The sequence below is a fragment of the Musca autumnalis genome, unplaced genomic scaffold (assembly GCF_047663935.1).
Source record: "Musca autumnalis isolate F117 unplaced genomic scaffold, ASM4766393v1 scaffold_1, whole genome shotgun sequence".
Lineage (NCBI taxonomy): Eukaryota > Metazoa > Arthropoda > Insecta > Diptera > Muscidae > Musca > Musca autumnalis.
Genome location: NW_027411644.1, coordinates 328,541,346 through 328,568,767, shown reverse-complemented (window position 1 = coordinate 328,568,767; position 27,422 = coordinate 328,541,346). Strand labels below are relative to the sequence as shown.

The 27,422-nt window shown below is 34.5% G+C and overlaps 1 protein-coding gene across 3 annotated transcripts in view; it reads right to left on the bottom strand.

The window, feature by feature from the left end:
- The window catches only part of lbl (ladybird late), a 152,096-nt gene extending 125,166 nt beyond the window's left edge, over positions 1–26,930 (bottom strand). Inside the window, exon 1 of one of the 3 annotated variants that reach the window (XM_073962845.1) lies at positions 25,550–26,930. In XM_073962845.1, coding sequence (XP_073818946.1) covers positions 25,550–26,489 — 940 coding nt within the window. In that variant the 5' untranslated portion in view covers positions 26,490–26,930. The remainder of the gene's footprint in view (positions 1–25,549) is intronic. The other 2 variants (XM_073962844.1, XM_073962843.1) reach the window with 2 other exon arrangements.
- Positions 26,931–27,422: the final 492 nt, after the last annotated feature.

The following is a 27,422-nucleotide window of genomic DNA, read 5'->3' as shown; positions in this document are numbered from 1 at the left end:
AAAAAAAATAGGAGGTAACTCAAGGCTTAATAGATTTCTTATAAAAAATGCATGAAAATGGCTTTTCTGATGCTTATAAGTGGCCATAACCCCTTAAAATAGCTTTACATAACGCTACACAACATTTGAACTTTTCATGATTTTTGGTCAAGTTGGGCCCCCCCCGAAATGAAATCCTGCGTACGTCCCTGCCTGTCATTGTTGTAAAATGCCTCTATCACGTTGTTTTCAGTATATTCTTCAACGACCATTTAACAAATATGTATATCAATAATGTGGTGAAATCGCAAATGCGAGAATAAACTGTTGCTGTGAACTGTGTTTGAAATAGAAGATGTTTGCAAAAGATTATTTGGTTCAATCCTCAATAGTTTAGCTGATATTGATTGCTGAATTTCAGCAATTATGTAAAATGTTTTATATTTTATCGATTTTGATGTCATATATGGAGTTTTTCTTATGTGGTTTGTTCAAAAGATAAGTTCTACTAGTTTAGGGCTACAATGTTGCCAAAGGCAGCAATATTGTAATCGTTTCTGAGATAAAGGCCCGATAAATGCAAAATAAAAACTGCAGTTTAAACCCGGTATAGATGAGGCCATAAAATCGGAACTGGACCTGATAGGACAAAACCCAACTAGGGTTTTTGTAGTCTCAAAAAATGCATACTGGAAGTTGTTTCGGTCTTCATCTACAGCTTTTTCAGATGTAATTCGAGAATTATATTTGTAATTCGTTACATTTCATTTGTAATTCGAGAATTCCATTTGTAATTCGAATTATTCCATTTGAAATTCGAATGATTTGTAATTCGAATTATTATATTTGAAATTCGAATCATTCTATTTGTAATTCGAATTATTCCATTTGAAATTCTAATTATTTAATTTGTAATTCGAATTATTCCATTGTAATTCGAATGATTTCCTTTGTAATTTTAAATAAAATAATTCGAATTACATATGGAATAATTCGAATTACAAATTAAATAATTCGAATTACAAACGGAATAATTCAAATTACAATTGGAATAATTCGAATTTCAAATGGAATAATTCGAATTACAAATAGAATAATTCGAATTACAAATGGAATAATTCGAATTACAAATGGAATTCTCGAATTACAAATGAAATGTTACGAATTATGTTATAAATAATTTTTTTTTTCAATTTCTTTTGATGTAATTAAAGTAATGCTAACCGTTCTTTAAAAACAAAATGAAATATTAATATTAAATAAGCCTCAATAATGCCTCAATGGCGCTGGGGCAATATTTAAGTAATGTAGATAAATAAAAATGAATTTCATAAAAAAAAGAAAAAAATTACGACTAAAACGTTTCAAATTACATCTGAAAAAGGTGTATGTTAGAAGGAAAACCTTGGGTCTTCATTTATACTAGAAGGAAACCATTGTGTCAGTTTAAGAAGAGACCCTTGGGTCTGCTGTAGAAGAAGACGCTCCGGTCTTCATCTGTGCTAGAAGAAGACACTTTTATCTTCGTTTGAACAGGAATAAAATCGTTCGATCTTCATCTGGACTAAAGAAGAAGAAGATCCTTCGGTCTTCATTTAGACTGGTCCCAATTTAGACTAGAAGAAGACCCTTCGGTCTTCATTTGGACTAAAAGACTTTCGGTCTACATCCGTTCTGGAAGAGGAACCATCGGTCTTCATTCGAACTGGAAGAAGACCCTGCGATCTTCCTTTGGACTAGAGAACGACGCTTCTGTCTTCATCTAGTATCAGTCCTCGTTTTTGTATAACCCCATATAATGGTGCAATCCGATTTTAGGTACTTTTAATGTTTTAATTGCATTTTCAGACGGAATTATTTGTAATTTGGCATTTGGGGTTCCGATGCGTCAAAAAACTATACCGAATGGAGTATTAAATTTGGACGAAACTTTGTACATTTTCACTTTAAGGGTAGACAGAGAATTATTTCGATACATCTTTTAGGATGATCACACAAAAGTTTAAAATTTCCAATTAAGTCCACTTCAGGGACATTCGATAATTGTTTTGGAATTTTCGTCGAAGATAGTCCTTGTGATTCTGATTAAAAAAGTCTATCAGGACCAACTAAAATGGCAAGACCAAATGAGTAGAAGTTGAGTGCACCGTCTTCTCACTCACTGAGAGGATTTGTTTGTCTATACTTTCATTGCCAACGTATTTGGAGCAAACTAGTGACACAAAATTAATAAATTTAATATACGGCATAATTATTGTGTTTGCTTCATTTTTGGTAATAGGCTGAGGGTATATATCCGTTAGCACGGCTAACTGGTAGTTTCTTACTTATTATAGCCCATGTCTCGCATTTTTTACGTTCACGTCGATTTGGGTCCAAGTTTTGGTATGAGCCAAACACGGTATGAAGATACATGACAGTTATGTCAAAATGTTTAAAATATGAAGAAATATACATTTTTACGAAAAAATACTGATTAATTAATTATTTGTAATATAATTAACATAATTTTGTATGAATATCTGTTGTAAGTCAAATGACCCGCCGTTTCAGTATCCCTATTTCAATTTCTTAAATTAGTATTTTTTGCCTACTGGCCGGTCTATTTACGAACCAGTTGTGCTAACTATCCACACTTGTGCAATGCCACCATATCTCTCAATATATTTTATTTATTTTATTTTTTGTGTTTTTATTGGTTTGTTCGTATTTAAAATTTGCCACTAAACACGAATGAAATGTACTTTTCAAATTTAATTATGTTAAATTGCATGGCGGCAGCATTGTTTTTTGTTATCTTGTTACTGAATTATCGTTCATAATGCTTGCTTTTAGCCGTAACATTATGGGTCAAATTTGAATTTTAATAATAGGTTTTTATCTGCTGTAAATGAGCTCAAAAAACTAGCAGTGCAGATAGTAAAATAACACGCAAAACAAACAATGTTTTTTTTGGTGAATGGCGGCGCAAGGAGAAAGAGGATGAAGAGAGGAAGTAATTTGAAATATTATGTACAGTGGTTTTTATGAGGACATATATACATACAATATGTGAATTTGAGAACTATGTCAGGAAACCAAGGTTTCCTAAATCTGAAGTACTTGCCGCTATCCATTTAAGAATGGAAATACCGTTGAAATCCTTTACGTCATTCTACCAGAATAGTCTCCTGTTGCACTGTATTTCAAAAATGCCTAGCTTACTTAGCATTGCATGTTAGTTGTAGCATTCGTTGGGTTATTACGCGAAGGCTTTTTGTTATTTTTCTCATATGTTGTTTTGGTTGTACGTACAGTCGTCGTAGCTGAACTAATTGGACCTATTTAACAGAAAAACACCAACAAAGGAGACTCCAATTGTTGAAAAGAGATTTAAAGGCGATAGCACAATACATACAATATTCCATATTATTGTTATTGACAGACTTTTTGGTTTTATGTGTATGTATGTGTATTTAGCTTTGCCATAAACGGCAAAACGATTTCCATTTGTCTGCAGCTTTTTTTTGCAGATTTAATTTCACCTTTTTTCCAGTCACAAAAGCAGGTAATTCAGATAAAACAACTAACTATCCATTTGTATGGATGGATGGATGAATGACTCAGTGAGCGAGTGAATGAATGAAAATTTCCCCTTTCCCCAAATCAAGTGTCGACTGTTACTGTTGATGTTGTTTTTATATTTCAACGTAATTAAATTGTAATTAGGGATGCATCCGCATTTTTTGCTTGTTTCATACCATTCAGATGGTTCGGCTAACACTTGTAGGGCTCCCTATCTAGATTTCCATCTGAGGCAGTGGTGGGTTGTTTGAAGTCAATCTCTTTCTGTGATTAGTTGTATCTTTATTTTTCTTCTGCGCATTCATTTGCTCATTCTTTCATTCATTCACCTGTATTTAGGTTTTCCATTTTCACAAATAAGAAATATGATTGTTGTTGTTGCCGTTGTAGATTTTGATGATACAACGAGACGAAAACAACTTTTATAACGTTTAATTAGGTTTAAATAGCTGGCGAAATGCGACAGTGTTAACTAAAAACAAAAGAAACCGCCATTTCGAGTACAAAAGAAAGAATAAAAAAAAACATGAAAAATGTGTTACCATTTTTAATGTTGAATCTGAATTTATCTTTTGTGTAAGATTTCGTGCGCAAAAGAATCAAAAACGTTTTAATCTTGGCAGATTTTGTTCTGTTATTTATGTTGCCTTTGTATAGTTGTCTTTTAGGCCTACGAGCTTAAATTGTCATTAACAATGCAATAAAATTCTCTACAGTTTATAAAAATAATATGGTAAGCTGCTAATAGAGGCTATACCGTTCTTTGAAAAAAAAAAAAAAAAAAATAAAGAAATTCTAAATAAACAAACGGGAACAATTTAGTGGATGCTGGGAGATACTCGGAGTAGATGTCCGACTGCTCTGATCCTTGTGTTGATGAATATAGTCTTAAACATACAATGTTACCTTCACCCATGGGATCCTTGGGTTAGTAAGGCACCCTAAAAAACACTCTTCTGATTTGCGAATCTGGCAATGGAATGTCCTGACTCGTTACAGAAAAAGCTGCAATTCACGCAGTGGCGGATTTACTAGCTGATATTACCACCCCACGAAAGTGTGGTAGAACAAAAAAAAACCGTGAAAAACAGTGATTTCTGCATTATAGCTGCCATGGAATGACTATGATGGTGGGTTTCAGACCAAAGATAAATTCATTAGTCGCAAAGAAAATGCATATGACTTCTGCCCTGCTTAAGTTATCGAAATCGTTCTAAGGGATTTTAATGCCAAAATTGGAAATGAGAATATCTTTGACACAACTGTCGTGAAACAACTGACAATGATGAGATGCTGACAGACTTCGTGTCAGCAGAATCCATGGTTTATAAGACCATATGACCGTCACCTGGTCTAGTTAAAAAGATCGAATATACACTCATCGAGCGTATTGTATGTACCATCGATTCGAGTAGCAAACACGATTCGGATAACTCCCTTGTTGCAACCCTTGATTAAGGGTATGAATTGCACAACACGAAGGCTGGACATTGTAAAGATGTAACCAAAAAAGACATTCGCGAGGTATCAGGAGAAACAAGTAAAATATCGTTAAGTTCGGCCGGGCCGAACTTTTTATACCATACACCATAAAATATTCTGAACTAAAATGGAAATGTTAGTTTCCTTTCCTTTAGGATACCCCAAAAACCTAAATTAGGTCAGAAAATTTATCTAAACAATTCTTCAATCGGGCTGTACCTTCTGTACTAAACAAAAAAGTCCACTAGACCACATGGCTATGGTGAAAATCGAGCCCCAGGATTTTGACTTGAAGGTTTTTGGATATTAGGAATAAAAGAGCCAAACCACTGAGATTTTCGATCCAACACAAAGACAAAAATTGTAGCCAAAACAATAATTAAGAACTCTCTAGTGCATGGCAAAAATATTGGAACAGTCCTTCAGGCAGTTTTGGCCTTGAGATAGTGCAAATTTTTCGGAAAATGATACTGATACTGACATTTTCAGAAAAATACCCACTTTCTCAAGGTCAAAACTGTCTGAAAGAGTATTCCAATGTTTTCGCGATGTACTAGAGAGTTCATCATTATTTTCTTGGCTATAATTTTTGTCTATGTGTTGGATCGAAAATCTCAATGGTTTGGCTGTTATAAATATCCAAAAAACTCGAAAATCTCAATGGCTGTTATATGCTAAATTATCCAAAAAACCTGGATAAAAACTTCAAGTTAAAATCCTCGATTTTCACCGTAGACATATGGCCTAGTGGACTTTTTTGCTAAGTATAGTCCCAAGAATCATAAACTCCAGGCGTCCTTTAACAATTTTTTTTCCTTCCATACAAATCGCCGCGGTTTAATATACATACCAATATCGGCACCCGGCAAAAGCAGCGCATACCCGATGAGTGGAACTTGAGTATCAATATGTGGACTTCGGTATTATCGAATCCTACTGTCCTACTGTCAATAATATGTCCATAATAGTCGTAAGTCTAATTTTCCTCACTTGAGTTCATTAAAAACCAGTAAGAAAATAATCAAAGTCGGGCAGGGCCAATGATACCCTACACCACTGTAAATATAAAAAATATATTAGGGAACTGTATCCAAATATGAACCGATTTCGATATAATTTGACACTTTTATTTCTAGACCAAACTTCATCACACATTCCAAATTTCATCGAAATCGGACAGATATAGCGTGTTTAGTGCATTAAATGGCTCATATCGGCCGAGAATATATATTAGAGTTATATCTAAATCTGAACCGATTTCGATATAATTTATTTCTAGACTAAATTCCGTAACACATTCCAAATGGGATATATTGCGTGGTTGATGCATCAAATATATGAAATCGTCCGAAAATATATATGGAAGCTATATCCAAATCTGAACCGATTTTCACCAAAAGCAATAGCGTTTTTATTTGGCTAATGTTTAGCCGAATCTGATAATGTTTAAGTTAGTATTTTCACTACAAATCTCCAGGGAGCCTTTGTTCGCCTAGTTCGGATCGCAGAGAGGCCTCCCTTCCTTAAGTGTTCTCTACAAACCCTCTGAGAAACTATGTTCGCTTACGGCGGACCGTAGGGTGATATTTCCAATCATTGCCCAACAAATCTTCTCAGAGACTGTGTTCGCTCAGTGCGGATCGTAGAGAGTACTCTCTTGGTAGTGGAATTTCTCTGCAATTTCTCCCTGGAACTATGTTCGCTCAGTTCGGATCGTAGTGAGAATATTCCAATAAGCATTAATTGCCACAGCCTTGATTCACTCTCGGTTTTTATACACAACTCACTTATAAGTCATCTCTTCACCTGTACAGACGTATGTACATTTTTATAAGTCGGTTTCTCACCTAAACATCCTTGTTTATACTCGCGAATTGTAACGCGTCTCACCCACACCAGGTAAAGTCATCAGCACTTTTCGCCTAATAAATCACCCTACACACCATTATTATTATACCAACTAAATACCCTTTGTGTTTTATTTTCTCCTCTTATATTTATCGGTAACACTCGGGTTTGTATCACCATTCTCATCTCCACAAACAACAATTATTCTCTGCGGCCTTTCTGAGCTACATCTAAACAGATAAGAAATGCGACCTGTTCGTTTCAAACAAAAATACATGGACAGGCAAGCATAAACCGAGTCGGAAAGTGATTCTATATACGGTTGAACATCGATTATCCGGGAAAATCCATTATCCGGGAACACCATTATCCGGGAGTGAAAGCACACCTTCCAAAAATTTTACTAAGCAAACAAAGTGTAAACAGAAGAAAACTGGACATTCTCCCGTTTTACACAATTTGAGGTAAATGCATGGAAGAAAGTCAATTTAGATGAATCTGACGACGAAGATTTGGTGGCTAACAACAAATATAAATGCAGAGTTTAATATTATTGCACAATTCTGTGCCATTTTTACTTAAAAATATGTCCAAAAACTGCATAAAACATTGCCTCCCTTATCCCGGAAAATCGATTATCCGTAATGCCTCCGGTCCCGACTATGACGGATAATAGTGGTTCGACTGTTCTGGAACTATGGGCCTATCTCACTTCCTTTTGCATGTTACATACAAATACACAAAGACATAATACCCCTTTACACAGTGTGGTGTAGGGTATAAATTCCATGTCATTCAGATTGGGATCTATAAACGTCTACATTATTCCAATCTAAATTTCAAAAGTTTTGAATTTAACTCACATATTCGTATCAGAGACAAATCAAACATGCCATTTGTTGTTTTCACCATCCAGTTAACATTTTAAGCCACTGGTCTTAAACGTCAGGTAATTAAAACCAAAGCAATCAAACCAAATTAAATTAAATTTAACAACATAATACTTATTTTACGATTTTAAAACAAACTGAAAGCTTCTTCCCATAAACAGTGTCAATTAGAGACGTTTTCTAAGATAATGAATATGTAGATCGAAACCGATTTGCTACTTTATGCAATTCCATCTTCACTAATTGGGTACTATTTTAATTAATGACAACAAAAACTTTTTAAAATCAGATAATATGCGATTATTCCGGCAAATTGCCGTTAAGCAGCCAAATCGAGTTTGAAACGCTGAAATCAATTGCTAATTAGTTGACATATTTATTGATTCGCCAAGCTGTAGAATGTAAATTATGTGGCTGGCGTCTGTTTTTGTTTTGCTATTATTTTGCAAAGATAAAAATCTTAAAAATAATTTTTAAGTGATGCAATATAATTTTTTATAGTAATTTAGCAACATGGTTGAAGAAAACACATTCCATCACCTTCTACAAATAGGATTCAGAACGTTGATAGTCTCCTAAACTTTGGAGAAAATTAACATTTAATTTTAAAAATAAATATTAAACATTTATCATTATTAACAACATTAATTTCATTTGTCAAATAAGTTCATATAAAATTAGTATTCTGATTTTTCCCATGATGCCAACCTATGCTCCAATAGTCCCCAAGCACATAATAATAATTTCATGTTATTAATAATAAGTGGTGGCCAGTAATGATTTCCTTTTCCCTCTACAATGGGCATCAGCAGCAATGAGGTGTGTGCGCTATCCACCAAACAGTCATCCAGCCTAAAGTTGTTTATATTGCATTGCATTGTTCGCTTCGACAGATCATTCATTCATTCATTTTCAGCTGCAGAGACCTACAAACAAATCAACCAACATGCAACAACACCTCATGAACATTGGAGCAACACCAACAACAACGAATGATCGCTCTACCAGCACTCATAATGAGAATAATCGCAATAAAGTGAATAAGTCTAATTTGCAACTTGTTTTGTGGTTAATTAACAATTGATCAAAGAGTAAAAGCCGCCAATAGACGGAACTGACCAAGAAAATGTTTATTTTAAGGGTAGGCTAGCTTCAGCGAACGAGTACAAACAAAATTTGTAAATAATGTAATTTTTTGTTTAGTATTCTTTTGTATTTCTGAATGAATGACTGACTGAGTGAATGAATGTGCACAAATAAATGTGACAATAAACAATGCCTGACCACCAATGAAATGATAGTAAGTCGGTAAATTGTCAATTGCCTTAAAATATGTATGAAAAATAATACATACATATGTAAGACGTATTTAACGTTTCAAAGGCAAGTTATTCAGTTGTCAAATACAGTTTAAAGTCTTTTATAACAAAAGCTATTGGTTGCAAATTGGTTTCGAATATGACACTATTAACATGGTTAACATGGTTTTAAAATGTAAACAAGTTTGTTTACTACTTACTGTGTGCCATAAATTTGGGTCAACATAATAGTTTTGGAGTATATTTATGAAGAATCCCATCGTAAAGTAAGATATGTATGTATGAGTGAGATAAACGGATAAGTAAAATAATTTTTACCAATAATACGAGTCCTAACCACTATTAATTCATACACCAGGTATTATTTCCTCTTTAGCCCAAAACGCCTGAATAAATATTTATTTTAATCGTCGATAAATTCAAATAGGGGAAGACATATGGGATTTCTACCGATCTTAAAATTCCAAGATCGACAATACAAAGTATTGTTAGAAAACAGGAAGTAAGTGGAAATGTTGGCAAAAACGTTTCAAATAGAAGTCGGACTTCCAAAATAAGACCTCGTGATAAAAGAGCTTTGGCAATATTTTTAAACAAAATCATAGAAGCACTGTTCGCGACATAGCCTTAAAGTAGTCTGAAGCATTTGGAAAGCCCATAAAACGTGAGTGGACCCGACTGCAACTGAAAAGCATGGGTTATAATTTATATAAAGTAAGTTAAAGATTAACCCATTTCGTACTTGGTGTTCGAATTTTCGAACAGTAAAATCACTTTTTTCAAAAAAAGTTTTGGTACATATGGTAAGTCTCATCAGTCAGCAAATAAAAAAAAATCCTCCCTTGAAAACTTCCCTCCCCCTCGTTTGTAGGGGTCCATTTATGTAACCCATATTTTTGGATACTTTTTAAATTAATTAAAAAATAAAAATATGATAAAATTAAAAAAGTAATAATGGGGAGTTTGAGGCAAACTGTTCCACAAAATAAAAAAAACTTGATTTACTTGCGTAAGCGCGACTTTACATACGTGCAAAGTTGACCTACATGTAGGTGGGTATATCAAAACGTGGAAATTTACTGACAAATTGCGGGGAAAAGTAATTATAGCCCCATAGAAGACTAAATACTACATTTCCGCCACTTCTAAAGGATAGCGCGCCTAAACCCATCAAATACGCTAAAATCGGGAGGTACCGTTTAACGGAGGCTATATAAAACTGCGCTGACAAATTTCTGGAGGAAAGTTAAGTAGCCCCAGAGAAGACTAAATATGTATTAAATTACAGGTACCGTTCAACGGAGGCTATATAAAACTGCGCTGACAAATTTCTGGAGGAAAGTTAAGTAGCCCCAGAGAAGACTAAATATGTATTAAATTACATCAATTTCTGTGAGATACTGCAGCTAATTCCTTAAAAACTCTGAAAAATCGGACGGTACCGTTCTTTGGGGGATAATCCAAAACGTGGACCAGTGATGACACATTTCGGGGAAAAGTTTTGTAGGTCTATAAAAGTTTCAATACCAATCTTCAAAAATTTTTTATACAAAAAATATGAAATAAATCAATAAAACAGCAAATAAATCAATTTTATTTTACTGCTATACGTATAGCATAAGCGCCAGTGTTCGAAATTTCGAACACTACTTTCCGGGAAAACAAATAATCGGAATTTTTTTTGGGTTGATTTTTGACATCTGTGGGTCCTAATTACCCCCAAAAATGCTTTGTTTATAAAAAATAAAAAATTTGTCTCGGTACGACATGGGTTATCCCGGTATTTCGAAACCATTTTGATTGATTATCTTGATTGTCTTTTATTCTTCTACAAGAAATGACACAAAACTTTACTCAAACGTTGGATGTGTTTTCAGCTTAATACATAAAACACCGAGGCATACCACAAATACTGCTTAAAACGTCAAGTTTCCAGCTAGCGTTATGGTATGGGGACAGTGTTGCCGAATTTGACGATTTATCGTCATTTTGACGATTTTTTGGCTCAAAATTGGAAAATGAAGATTTGACGATTTTATGGCCTGAAATGGCGATTTTTCACGTAAGCCAAAATAGCATGAAGTAAAACAGGATAACTAGCTATCACTTAAAACAGGGAGTCTATTTACTTACCATGCTGCATTATTGCAAACTCGATAACCATAGGGAAAACTCTCATCTGGTGAAAGCTTTTTGATGGCGGTATTAACGAGATATTTAGTTAGATTTTCTACTGTGGGTTATTTATCTTATGTAGTTATTATATTGCCATAACAGCAAAAAATTGGCATTAACTATTGGCATAGAAAAGTTTGACGAAAAATTTGCATGGACTATTTTGACGATTTTCCAAATGTTATTGACGATTTGACGATTTCCGGTCAAAAACTGTCGGCAACGCTGTATGGGGATCACAGAAAATTATATAAAAAATCCTGAAGGAAAATCTGATTCCATCGGTATGGAAATTAGCACATTGCGAGGAATACATATTCTAACAGGATGGTGCTTCTTCACATACTGCTTAAAAACGAAAAAATGGCTAGAAGAGAATGGAATCGGGGTCCTGGACTAGCCTTCTTCTTGTCCAGGCCTTAATCCAATAGAAAAATTGTGGGTTTTTATGAAAAGAAAAATTCGAAATGATTGATTGATTGGTTAAAGTCCAAAATTCAGGAAATTTGGGACTCGATAACCCCAGAAGACTGGTAAAAACTAGTCAGTACTATTCCGGGTCGAGGCCGTTTTTTTAAAAAAAAGTGGCGTAACACAATTCTAACTATGAAAATTAGCGACTGTACGAATAACCACTGATCACAATATTTTTTGTTCAAACTAATAAACTTTCTAATTAGCAGAATTTTAATCGTTTTTGTTTATTGAAATCTATATACAGTATAGTCTCGATAATCCGGACACCACATGTTTCGGCGATGTCCGGATTATCGAATTGTCCGGATTACCGAGTAGTTACTAAACATACTATTTTATATTTTAAAATCATTAATAACGGACTTTTACTAGGTAATAACCTGCCATCTAAGGTAAACGAATTCAAATTAAGCAAATATCACGAGTTGCGACCATTTTAAGACTGGTAGCAGCTTTCCTGGCTAAGAAATTTACTTCTTATTTTTACTACTCCAGCGTAATTAAGGTAACATTTCCTGTATATTTTTGTAGTCTGAAACTTCTCTGCTATTGGTATATATTAATTCATAGTTTTTTTTATCAAGGATATAAACTTCGTAGCCCATGGTTGCATAATTACGTGAAAAAAGACAATAATCCGTAGTGGCCGGCGATTTTGTATATCATAGATTGAAAATAACTGCGGTCATACGGCTTTTTAATAATTTATTGAAATTTCTTTATAAATAACGTAATTCTCTAACTCAGTTTTTGCGTTACCAACAATAATCGGTAAAATTAAAATGCTTATAATCTCAGTAATTAACGATATTTTTCAGTAAGTTAGAGATCAACAAAGTAGTCGTTAAGTTTTTCATATAACAAGAGTGTTCAACTTATATTTAAAAATTTCATTCATAATTTTGCGTTTTAATTTTACCGATTTCTGTCGATAACTCAAAAAATTAGAGAATCTAAATCTAAAAACTAGGCTATTAATCCCAACGCTATAAATATTTTAAACATTTCTAGATAAAATATCATTGGAATACATTACACGCTCCCAAGAGACTTTCTCACTGAGGCTAGTGAACTTATTCCTTTAGAGGAAAGGAACACGCAACATCGATTTTTAAGGGAACCAGGCTACCATACACTATGCTACTATGCTTATCATAGTCAGCCATCAATGGTTGAATGGTAGAAAAGTCATTTTACAGATTCAGATAGTTAATTCCATATTGTCTGTATAATTGAGTTAACAAAGGCTAGCCAGAAAGACTATGAAAAAGTTATTTTCCTTATTTATACACAAATTGCTATTGCTAAGAACGAAAATGTCAATTAAATAAATAAAAATCTAATGCTCAATATATGAAAAAATGTTGATGTCCGGATTATCGAGATACGAAAATTATGAGATGTCCGGATTACAGAGTCTACAGTGTAAAAAATGCTAGTGTCCGGAATACCGCATTGTCCGGATTAACGAGTGTCCGGATTATCGAGACTATACTGTATCTTAATATGTAACTTTTTTAATATATGTTAAAAGATAATAAAATGATCTTTCAGAAAAATAAAAAAATTGTTGTGTTGTAGTCATTACACAATTCTAACTATGAAAATTTGCGACTCTACATGTTAACACTGGTCACAATATTTTTGTTTAAAATAATAAACCTTCGTTTTTATTTGTTTATTGAAATCTCCTTAATACGTAAATTTTTTAATGTGCGTTAAAATAGAATAAAATGAAGAAAAAATTGTGTGTGTGTATGACTACACCGTCCGACAAAATTCCGATACACATGAACCGGACACCAACACCAGCATCGTGCGATGAGTACAGGTATTTAAAATATTTTTTTTTTTCTTTTTTTTTTTTTGAAAAATGTTGTCCTATGACATTTGGATGTCCTTTAAAAGGTCAACAGGATGAGAAAACTAAAAATCGTAAGTGTAATTTTTCTCCATTATTCCTATAGTTTCATACGTATATAGACCGGTTCATGTGTAATTATGGTGTCGGACGGTGTTATAGTTCCGAAGATGTACATATTTTAATATCACATTGGTGAAAAATGCTCTATGTACGAATTAATAGTGGCTAGGGCTCGTATTGGATATTTTAAATGAAATGTACAATGAACAACACGTACAATTAGCACACCCCACTACCAACATTTATTTTGCCTAAAATACCTTCAAAAGTAGTTGTATTTAATAAAGTATTTGTACTAATATATTCTCAGTAGTATGCTTAAAGAATACAACGCAATACAGGAACTGAATCATAACTGTCAATTTGAATAACCTCCAAAAATGTAAAAAATGTCCTAAATTCACTGGACACGTAATTAGCACACCTTAAAAGAACCACTAATATTGTGAATAGTTTCAATATTTTAGTCCATATTCAGTTTTAAATCCCTTTCGTTTGGGAATAAGTTCCAGTCTGCTATTTATACTCTCCACCAGTCTCCGAAATTTCAGTGTCAGAAGGGAGTTATATGGGGTACACCTTGGGTCCCAAGGACTGATGGAAATTTCATTTTTTTTTTTTTGTGTTTTTTATCGATTTTCTCACATGTAAACAAGTTCATTGAGGCAAGCAGTTCATAAAAACATCAAATAAAACATCATATTCTTGTACATCTTTGTAAATTTTGCAAATAGTGGAATGTACCCACCAGCAGTTTGCATTTGCAAAGTCCGTTTGACACAAAAATGTTCATTAAAAACTGGAATATGATGCTTTGAGCTATTGATTTTATAAATACTTATCCATCTGGACTGAATTTTACCGATATGTTGTGGTGTATGCCACGATAAACCTATGTTCATCTCTATGGTACCTACGCAAATTTCAATAATTTTCTAAACAAAAGGCAAATGGGAGATAGCCTAGTGAGACCGCAAGAAAATATGTTTCCCGGAGCTTAAACCGATTAAATTTAAAATCAATAATCCAGAAAACATTTATCTTGAATAGTATATGCCTACTTTCAGGAATTTTAACCAATTTCAGCAAACCTCAAAATCCTTTATGGTCAGAAAGGGGTTATACCATTAAACATACCCATGTGCTACGTGTTCATCTAGCGCTTGGTTGGCTGTTTTGTAATGATAGGTCCTTGGTGTTATTCAGACGTGTAATTTTGACTTACAAATGGTGTTATAAGACGATCCTTCTTCACATAAGGGTGCATTTTATTGATCTTTTTTCTATAAACCCCATACAAATCGAAAATTTTCTTGAATGAATCATCGAACTTAAACACTTTTTGAGAAGTTTTTGTACTTTATGTTTAAATTTCGGTAATCGGTTAACAATTCCAATAATTTCAGATCCAATTGTACATTTGTTTTTCAAGTATCGGCGACTTTCTGACGTTTAAGTGTTCATTACGAAAAATGGTCCGCTATTGGGATATATTTTGAGATTTCGGGGTGATAAATTATTTTTTCTTTCAAAAATCAATACGTTTTGAATATGAATTAACTTCAATATAAATTAACTTTTGTATATTAATTGAATAAAATTAAAAATCGTAGGGTGTGCTAATTATATGTCCCCTTGATAATTTGGGCGTCTTCACAAAACTTTTATTTTCAAAAAACCACTGATAATACTATCCACTTATATCATTAAATATGTTAAATACATTATAGAAAAGGATTTTGTTTACGAAAATATTTCAATTTGTCCTATCAAAACTCTTAGCCGACTGAAATCATTTTGCCCCAACGGGGTGTGCTAATTCTGTGACCAACACTGTATATTTAGCGTAAGCTTTTCAAGTACTCTTGAACTATATCGATGACATTGTTAGTATCGATTATGTAATCATAAGTTGTGTAATCGATATAGAATGTTCTAGAATAAGTTACATTGTAAATACGCCTGTTCAATAACTTCGCAAGTTAAAAGTGCTTGCAAATTATTGCAACTAGTTTCTCAATTAAGCCTGTACTGTACTGAGTACGCTTGGGACAAAAATGTCAAACTTTTCAAAAACAAGTAAAAAAGTATCAGTCGGCTTTGCCGACAGAGATATACCCTCAGCCTGTGTATATTGAAACAATTTTTTTCCCCAAAATACGTATGTGTTTAGGGGGTTTTAACAATTTTGGGCGTTTGAACCGACAAAAATTTTGATTAGGATAAAAGATCAAAAGTTTTGCGGAGGAGATACTAAAAGAATGGATCGACATTGACCGTTATGGATGTGGATCTCCAGCCACACCATATGGTGCCATAGGGGGTTTTTACAATCTTCGGGTTGATTGCTCGAGAAGTATGGACTTGCCCCTAAAAAAAATTTATCATCATAATTGAGGCAGAGAATGCAAGTGGCTTCAACAAAAATCAAAGTGGTTCGATAGTGAACTTATCCGATTTTGTTTGGGAGGTACAGGATGGAGTGGACAAATACAGTCCATATTTGAACCTGATCTATATCTGGTAGATATATAAGGATGTGTAAAGTATAGACCAATTCGGCCACTCCTTACAAGAGTTTCCGTACGAACAATTTTTCCGAACATTTTTGAACTTTTGTGGGGGAGGTACCTGAAGGAGTGGACCGATATGGCTTATCTTCAAACTTAAACTATGTTTGGACAAAATATTACTAAGGCCATATTTTGGACCGAATCGGCAGATCCGTTCGAGAGTTATTTTGCGCTCCAACCACCTCACACGGTGTCATAGGGGTTTTTTGCAACTTTCATGGTATTTTCTCAGGAAGTGTGGACTTGCCCCTGATGATGCTTATACTGTCGTATGGAGGGCAGTGAATACAAGTTGCTAAAACAAAAATCAAAGCGATTCGAGAGATGGCCCTAAACTGAACTTTTCCGAAATTTTGTGTGGAAGGTACCCGAAGGAGTGGACCTATTGAGACCATATTCGAACTTCCTATTACTCTAGTAGAAAGTTTACGCTATACAAAGTATGGACCAAATCCGTCACTCCCTTCAAGAGTTATCGGGCGCACAAACTTTCCGAACATTTTCGAACTTTTGTGGGGGAGGTACCGGAAGGAGTAGACCGATGTAGCTCATCTTCGAACTTAAACTAAGTTTGGGCAAAATATTACGAAAGCGCAAATTTGAACCGAATCAGTTCATCCGTTCGAGAGTTATCGTGCGCTCCAGCCAGCAGGACAGACAGACTGACGGACATGGCTAGATCGACTCCAAATTGTCTGAAACACATTTCGTCCAAACATACTTGGGGTCTAAAACCATTATTTCGATGAGGCACATTTTCATCGTATCAAAGTGTATATACCCTCCTTAGCCTAAAGGCTGAGGGTATAAAAAATGTCAAATGACGTCTGGCGACACTGCGTGTTGCCAGAAGTCCAGAAAGTTTTCTAGTGCCCCTCGTAATACAAATTGTACAGTGTGCAAAAATGGCAATGATGTGACGATCAAGGAAATCTGTAACAACCTGGGCCAATTAATTTTTATAATTTTACATTAAAACAATTGAACATAATTTCTTATAAACTTTCACAAAGAATGCGCTCAGACTCCACATGCCCGCAAAACAAAAGTCATAAACAATGGCAATATTATGTATTTTTTCGTAAAATCCAGTAGCAATTTCAAAATCATCTTCTAGTTGATTTTATAAAATGACGCGGTTACAGTGGTCATGCCTGGTTTTGCAGTGAGTGATCAAACAGATACCTCCTTTAATGCCGCACACGTACTCTTTACTCATTATGAGGCATTAACATAAACTGCAAAACAACGATGATACCGGCTACTGCTGCTACTGCCAAACCAATTCAATTTCAATTCAATTTTCATTTTTCCGTCCACAAATAAGATGTTTCAGCTACTAGCAGCATTCAAAACCTTGAAGAGTACACCTTATTGCTACTGTTTGTTGTACACATAGCGGCGTTTCCAACCGATTTACACGTACGTGCAGCAGACAAATTCAATTTATCCAGAATATGCAGTCATCATCATTCTTTGCAATCAATAGCCGCATAATCACAAATGAAATAAGCAACAGAAAACTCACAAGTAAATGTTTTTTTTTTTTGCAAAAGAAGAAGAGAATGGGATTGATGAAACAGTAGCTAAATAGGTAAAATTATGTGATCGTGGTTGCAATGACTATGGGATCAATTGAAAAGGTCTAAAAACACAAGCATCATCAAACTTAACAAGACAAAGCTCATCATCACCAGCCAGCCGTAAGCCGTCGCTAAAGCTCAACAATCACAACTCGAACCGTTGATTATGATGATTTGTTGGTAATGCTGTTGTTGTCTCAATTCACGCTCACGTCCACGATGCATGATCAAAGACACATAAAAAAAAGAAACCGTTTCCCTAGTTTTGCATAGCCGTTGTCAGATTTACGCAGGCTGCGTCGTCTTCAGTCACAAATGGAGTTCAATTTCTGGGGTGATTATGTCGCAATTGCCAACCAGATGCGACCAGCCATACTACATTGAGAAATCTGTTTTGTCAGGCTTGCTATCGATCAACAACAATTGCTTTGTTTTGTTATGGTTGCAATAAAAATAAGAATTGTTAGTTTATTAGTAGATTTGTACATTTTTAGAAAGTTATTTTATCTAATTCAAAACGTAAAATTTCTACCCCCAATAAAGGTCAAAGTAATTCTTCCCAGAGAAGTCCTGTCTTTCATCTGTAGAATATCGATATACTGTCCACTGCACCCTGTGGCCTTTCATAAACACAGGGAAACACTTTGAATCCTGGCCGTAAATTATGTTGCATAATTCTACATGTAGCATTCATGCCAAGTTATTTCGAAAATTTACATATATAAGAATTCTTACAAATAAAGAATATATGAGAATTATATACAACCAAAGTTAAACTAACAATATATATTTTTTTTTAATTTTAGGTTATGATTGCTTAAGTCTGAAGTATTCCCCCATTGGCTTAACTTCATCATTACATTTGAGAGTAATGTTTACAAAACGCACTGACAGTTTTGTAAACATTACTCTCAAAGGTAATGATGAAGTTAAGCCAATTGGGGAATACTCCAGACTTAAGCAATCATATGATTGAATCTTCAACAAAAACAAAACAATCAATTTTAGGTTATGTTTATTTTTCAAATGTTTTTTTTATCGCGTTTCTTTATTTCGGGTTTTTGTGTTTGGAGAAAACCTGGCAATTTCAGATTTGTAATCGGAATGTTTGATTTAACGTACCCGAAAAATATTTTTCTCTGCTTGTTGGGAATGGGATTTTGTCGTAGATATCGTGTCAAAAATATACTGTTTAAAAATGACTGGAGTAAATTATTCTGTCCTTCCTTGTGAAAGGACTCTTTTCCATAGAAGTCTAGTGAAAGTTACTGTGTGCAGAGAAGACCCGTGATTTTTATGATAAATCTTCTGTCCATGCAGGTATAGTGAGAGATCTTCTGTCCATATAAGACACATGGAGGGGTTCCGTCCATATTTAAAGGACGACACATTAGATAGTCCGATAAACTTTCAAATTTACTGTGGGAAAAGTAATTTCGAATTTTTGGGGACGCTACCAAAATACGTGCTTTTGATGTTCAGGTTTATCGGAAGTTGTCAAAATGTCGTAACTATTATTGAAATAATTTCGGACCTGTACTTGGTAACAATTGCTACCAAATATCAGATAAACAGTCACATCCACAGTTTAAGTATATTATGTAGAGTGTTCACCGAGTCGTTTCACAATATTGATTTGATTTAACAAATCACTTATGATTTACATGATATCGCACACATTCACACATGTATGGTGATGATGTCCTCAACAGCATTCGGTGGCATGTTGCGCGACGTTATCTGATCTACTAAATGACCCTCTACTACTGCTTCTGTTACGCTTTAACCAGAAACTCATCAATATATTGAGTTCAATCAATGAATTGGTGAACTCGTTTCTTTGCATCGAAGTCGTTTAGGTGCATGAACGACAATAACAAAAACATCGAATCTGCCAACCACATGGTAATACTAAAAGTGATGATTTTGCAATCATTGTTCGAGTGTTAAGCATGGATGGTATCGCTTTGCATTGTGGCAAAGACTGACTGATGCATAATAAATCATTTTAATCTGTAAATATTTCTTTTAAAATTGATTTTCGGCGCTGTTTGTAAACATTGTATCAAGATTGGTGTGTTTTTTGCGATATTTAGGAATTAAGATAAATGTATGAAAAGTTCTCTCGTTCTCTTTCGCAATAAATGAAGATCATAGCTACAGTGGTAACAGACTACCGAAACAACTATCAATGTTAATATTGCAAAAAATCTGTTAAAAATATGTATATGAGTTACACATTTTTTTGTGTTTCATTGTTTTTTATTAAAATGTTGTATATCTTAACGTTTGAACCAGAGTGGGTATTATTGTTATTATAATCTTTCTAAACAATAACAAGCATACGCACCGGTATTCTAATGTTAAGAAAAACCAAAATATTACAAAAAAGATAAAAAACTAATAAGACAACAATAACAAAATTATCACCTATGATATTTTTTAGACGGATTTTATTGTTTTTTTTTTTTCTTAATTTCCTTGTTTGTAATAGAAATTCTTCTATTGTTTTATCTTTTCTACGCTGCATTTTACACACTCAGCATTTAGGCTAAAGAGGGTTTTGGGAAATGTTGCCATTTCTTTCATATTCCACTTTCAAAAAATTTTAATTCTTCTTTCCGCGCTACTTTAACGATTTTTGGTACATATGTTAAGAAAAAAATTCCCAGTGCAAATCCGCTCGCTTGTGGACAAAAGTTATCGCAGTTTTACTTTTGCTTTTAAGAATAAATTATTATAAAAACGTTCATTATTTTAATGAGCACAATTGTCAGTAAAAAGATAAACAAGAACATCGTGCCGAAACAAATACAAATTCTCCTCTGAATGAGACATTTCAGTTGGAAATATTTTGAGCAACACGTTTTAAATTCGCGAAATATTTTTAAAAATAGTGGCATGTTTCTCTATGAATTACTACCAAACTTCTGTTGTTATAGAAGATGTTTAGTTGATTGAACGAATATTTCAAATATTTTTGAAAAATCGGAAGTTTGGTAATAGTTTGAACCAATTTGTAATGTCTAAGTGAAATAAGTCATTAATTAAAAAAAGCGAGTAAAAAGTATCAGTCGGACAGAGATAACCCCCTCAGCCTGTGTGGATTGAAATACTTTTTTTTCAAAAAAAAAAAAAAAAAAAAAACTTATGTATTTAGTGGGGTTTTCAAAATTATGGATAGGATTAAAGCTCAAAAGTTTGCGGGGATATCGATGCCACTGGTAAAAATGTCCAAAGACAGATATGGCCCAAATGGCCCAAATTTGAACATAAACTAAGTTTCGACAATATTTAGATATCCAATCATGGGTGTAAGTGAGCTGGCATGTCATCTTTTTAGCATCTTCATCGATGAATGTTACATGAGCGTGGACCCCAAAAGATGCTATTCATTTTTGGATCCAAAGCATGTCATTTACACCAATGCTTTGACATGTCATTTTCACCAACCCTTTGCAATGACATTATCAGTACGACGAGAGTTTTGACAACGTTGGTTGTGATATCGAGTATCCGTCAACATCAAGGTTATTGTAAATAATAGAAAAAAAACACACAAAATTCATCTCTATTGGATCGATGGAATGGGTTCAAATGCTGATGAAAAGATCGGATCATTCACGACTTCCTTTGCATGGGTTCAAATGCAGATGAAAAGATCGGATCTTCCACGACTTGCTTTGCATTGGTTCAAATGCTAATGAAAAGATCGGATTTTTCACGACTTCGTTTGAACCAATGCAAAAGATGCCATGAAACCACGTCATCGCATGGAACCCCTTCCTTCAAATTTTGCTGGGGTATTATTACACTGTGCAACATTTTTAAGGTGATCTTGTGCAAACAATTCGAACTGAGGATTTTTTGAAAGTACAGACCCAAACGACTAGAAACCCTAGTTGGGTTTTGTTGTGTCAGATCTAGCTCGGATTTTATGGCCCCATCTAAACATGGTTAAAAATTGACTTTTTAAAGAAATTCGGGGCTATATCTCTGAAACCAATGCGAATCTTCTCCTGATCTCTGAAGCAAATTTGTAGATAAGGACAAGAATAAAATATTTGGAGAAATAATGAACTCGAGAAACTACATTTATTGCCTCAAATTTCAAAATATATGCAAAAATTCCACAATTTTTATACATTTCGCCCCGTGTCTCCAAAACCGTTAATTTTTTCTGAATATTTTCTTTTGGAAAAATATTTCCTGGAATGTAATACACAACTCCTCAGAACATGTCATTGTTGTAAAATGCCTCTATGCCGTTGTTTTCAGTACATTTTTCAACGACGATTTAATAAAAATATCAATAATGTAGTGAAATCCGAAATGCGAGAATAAACTGTTGGTGTGAATAGAGCTGGCAAACTATCGATATCGGCCCCATTCGATTTTTTCGATATTTCCGTTTCAAAATATCGATAAAATCGATACTATCGTAGAATTATCACCCCTATTTATTTACAATCCAAAATGGCCAACAAACATATTTTGTTAACATTTCGTATGTCATTGAAGTATCTTTTAAAACTCAATTTTAAACGTCGGTACTTTAAGTTTGCGTGCTCTCGAGGTGAGTTTGAAGAGAATTGTTCCAGTCCAATTTGACGAAATCATTTTGTTACTGACTGGTCGGTGGAGTGTCGAGATGAGTTTAGCAATTATACCCACCATATTATGGTGGGTATAATTGCTAAACTCATCTCGAATTAAATTCCTCTAGGTCATAAAGCCCTTCTGCAGTATGCCAGTAATTGCCAAACCCGAACGCAAGATCCAAGATGCAATTGGCTGGTGCCAAAATCATTGAAGTTGGTGACACTCCCAGGGATCATGCTTTGTTTAATGGTGCCCAAAAACTCTTTGGTATGATTATTACCATCGGTCAAGCCATTGTTTATGTCATGACTGGCATGTATGGTGATCCATCTGAAATAGGTGTTGTTGTTTGTTGATTATCATCCAATCATTTGTTCACACCGTGTGAACTGTGTTTGAAATACGTATTATAAAGATATGATGCAAAATACCGCTGAAACAACATGAAGTAAGCATTTTAGAGTTTCAGAATGTTCTAAAGAACTTTATTTGGAATATTTTGCAAAATGTTACTTGGTTCAACTCCCAATAGTTTAGCCGATACTGACCAGAATTTCAGCAATTATGTAAAATTTTCTATATTTTATAGATTTTGATGCCCTATATGGAGTTTTTCTTATGTGGTTCTCTCAAAAGATAAGATGTACTAGTTTAGGGCTACAATTTTGCCAAAGACAGCAAGCCAAATTCCTATTGGTTTCTATAATAAAGGCCTGATAAATGAAAAAAGGTGTAGATTTAGCCCGGTTTATATGAGGCCATAAAATCTGGATCTGACAGGACAAAACCCTACTAGGTTTTTTGTAGTCTAAATATGTACTTTCAAAAAATGCATACTAGAAGTTGTTTGCATTTTCAGTGTGGCATAGTGTTATTATTCATCTATTATTCGAAGAAATATTGCAATATACAAAGTGTGGACGAACGCAGTATTCGGTTTGAGCTCTCCAGCCACTACATATGGTGCCATAAGGTTTTTTTTACAACATTCGGGCTGGCTTCTTAAAAAGTATGTACTTGCTTCTGAAAAAACGTTTACCGTCGTAATTGAGGTAGCGAATGCAAGTTGCTTCAACAAAAATCAAAGTGATTCGCGACGAGCAGGTCTTAAAGTGAATTTATCCAAAATTTTGTGTGGGAGGTACCCGAAGGAGTGGACAAATATAGTCAATATTCGAACCTGATCTAATCTGGTAGATACATTAGGATGTGTAAAGTATAGACCAAATCGGTCACTACCATCAAGATAACGTGCGCACAAATTTTCCGAACATTTTTGAACTTTTGTGGAGGAGTGGACCGATATGGCTTATCTTCGAACTTAAACTAAGCGCGCTCAAAAATTACGAAGGCCACATTTTGAAACGAATCGGCAGATCCGTTCGAGAGTTATCTTGCGTTCCAACCACTACACACGGTGTCATAGTGGTTTTTCGTACCTTTCAGGCTATTTTCTCAGGAAGTATGGACTTTCCCCTGAATACAAGTTGCTACAACAAAAATCAAAGCGATTCGATAACAGGTCCTAAACTTAACTTTTCCAAAATTTTGTGTGGGAGGTACCCGAAGGAGTGGACCGATTGAGTCCCTATTGGAACCTCATCTAAGTCTGGTAGTAATTTCACGATGTGCAAAGTATGGACCAAATCGGTCACTACCATCAAGATATCGTGCGCACAAATTTTCCAAACATTTTTGAACTTTTGAGGGTGAGGTACCGGAAGGAGTGGACCGACATAACCCATCTTCGAACTTAAATTAGTTTGGACAAATATTACGAAATCTAAATTTTAGACCGAATCGGTTGATCCGTTCGAGAATTATCGTGCGCTCCAGCCAGGCAGACACACGGACTAACATGGCTAAATCAATCAACTCCAAATTGTCTGAAACACATTTCGTCCAAACATACTTGGAGTCTAAAACCATTACTTCGATGATGCACATGTTGCCCGGATGAAAGTGTACATGGGAAATGTTAACAAAAAACACTTAAAATCTGGCTTCAAAATGTCAGCATCATTTTAAGGGTAGACGCAGATCAAATTTTGAAAAGTTATACATTGGTGAGATAATACTTATTTAGTTGGCTTCTGCTTATACTTTGACAGGAAAATCGTGAAAAGTGTGGCTTAATCACAAATCGAGAGAAACAAAAAAAGGCACGTTGCACTGTGGGCGAAATCCAAATCTAGCGGGGAAAATTAATAACTCCTAAACTAATTGATGTAAGCGGCTATAATTACTATTATGTATTTTCATGTAAAAATGGGTTTAGACAATTGTTGATAACATGAAAAAAAGGAAAAAAAAAGGCAGACGAAATTTTGGGAGTAGATACCTCGGAGTATGTAATTTAATATTAAAAATGTCCTGTAGTGTTTCCGTGTGTTTCCCATAAGTTGCACATTAGTCAAAATTCTCTAAGTAGAAAAAATCTGATATAAATGTTTGAAGATTTTTTTCAGAACATTAACAACATCAAATAATGCTACAATTATTTTTTTAAAAATTACATGAAAAAATTAAATTACGGTCATAATTATTTTTATTTGTCCATATTATCTGTCAATGTACAAGTCATCAAAAAAAATCGATTTTATCAATTGCGAAAAAACTCCTAGTAAATGTACCGTTATAACGGCCAATAACAATTAAATACAATACTGATTGTTATTTTTAGGTCTACCAGTATGTTTGGAAAAATACTGCATTAATGATTTTTACTTAGCTCTTTCGGACTTTTTCCCCGCTAGATTTGAATATCGCCCACAGTGCGTTGGCTTCAACCAATTTTTACACCTTTTTTACCATAAATATAGCTATAGCTTCCACGCAAATTAACTTTTAACATTTATACATCCACAATTCGTGGATGTAAAACCTTGGCTTCAACTATGTTCAATTTTCAAAAATATTTCCCATATACCCTCGTTAGCATAAATGCTGAGGGTATAAAAATATTTCCGGGTATGGTAAAGTCCATTCAAAACAGTTTCTGCTTTTCTGTTTTCAAATTGAGCTACCAACTCTGAAAAGCCGTTGAAAAATGTAAAAGACAGGTAGAAAAACAGTACCTTTGATACATTTTTACGCAAATAACAGTAAAACTTAATATAAACATCTAACTTACCTTGATCTTCATCAAAATTTTTAGTCGATAACTGGAACAATGCATCCAGTGGCGTATCACTTTGAACTTTTGATGATTTCTCTGTTGTCTTATTATTTCCATCCGTTTCCGACTGTGATAGGCGTTCTTGTCGTTTACCATCATTTCGGGTCTGCTGATGATGATTATCATCATCTTCGACGTCATCTTCATCATCACTACTTGCCACATTAACTTCCGGTGAACAACATTGGCTTCCCCCTAAACTAGAATCTCTAGATCCTCCACGATCAGAACCATCTTCGGATGGTATAATATTTGGATCTAAACTCATTTGTCGTAAAAGTTGGGCCTGGGCGTGGAAATGTTCCTGCAACTGCCGTTGATAGTCCCAGGCTAGGCGTTGTTCATAGTGTAGAAGAGAAGGCGGAAAGAATGGGTGAATAGGCGGTAAATGGGTGGTTGTTGGTACATTGGGCGGTAAAACGCTAGGTGGCATCCGTGTGGGATCATTCCATGGTGGAGGCAGAACTTTAGGTAATTCGATCATTATCAAAGGATTTGTAGCTGCAATAGGTAATGACATCCCATTAACAACACCTGGTACGTTGGGGGGAAGTGTCGTTGTTTGTGGCGGAGGAGTTGTTTTTCTTTCACAATTCTTGGAATCTTCCGTTTTCCCCAAAATATCTGCTATTGAAAAACTTTTCACACGTTCATTACTAGATTTACGTCTCTGAGGCATGGGCGCTACAAATTCCCCATTTTGTGATGCTTCCAGGCTTGTTTTAATTCTCTTCAAGCCATTTTGCAGGGAATGCAATTTTGAGTTGTTTGTTAATACAAATGATCTTTGTGTAGGTGGAGGACTTGGAGATCCCACTGAAATCTCCGACATGGCAGGACTACTGGAACGTAACATGATCATGGGTGGTGACAACTCTTTCAATAAGCCGCACATAAAACTTTATTTTGCAAACACTTTAAAATTTTACAATTAAGAAAATTAGTTTTATTTGGAAATAATAAACGAAATCGTTTCACTTCATGTTTAAGTCAATTAGCAACACTTTACAATAATTTGTTAATGAATATTGGATACAACTTTATTTTGATGCCGTGTTATTGTTTTTATTTAATACGTAAAACAAACTTAGGCGACACATAAACAACAACAAATACACATATCACGTGTTTGTTTTAACCAGTTTTTCTTCTGCCGAGACAACTTTTCGCTGGTATTACAAAATTGCGTCGGTAAAACGTGAGTTTTGTGGCAAAGCAAAAATGGCTCGTGGCGCCCGTGAAACTAACGTGAGAGCAACTGCAAAAAGGGAAGTCAAATTAACACAGTTCTGGCGAGCACAAAAACAACAACGCCAATAAAAGCAATAATGAAACTGGTTTCTGCAGCGCTCACATAAAATAAAGAAGAAGGATGATGACGATGAGCAGCGCAGCGAAAAATAAACTCACCAATACACACAGCCGGACTTCATTGAACTCACTCTCTCGATGTTTTTATTGACATTGCTCTCCCCCCATTGTTGATAAGAGTGTATAGAAATTATTTGATCCAAAATTCCGTTGGAAAGACAGAGACAGCTATAGTTTTCCGATTACCGACTGCAGTGTTCAATGCAGACTCTTCAGAATGCACCAATCACAGGGCGCCAATCTCGAAGAGCGGAATATTGAAATTGTTGTTTTTGTTTCGTTTTATTTTAATAAATTTAGTCAAAATTACTTTTTTGGGTATTTTGTTGATCTCGCTTTGTTGTTGGGTATTTTATAGCTGTCATCGTAAACGTCATCAATTTTTAGCAATTTGACGTTATGTGTGTTTTTCTGTTTGTTCTCATTTTACCAAATGAATGTGTGTTACTAACAGATG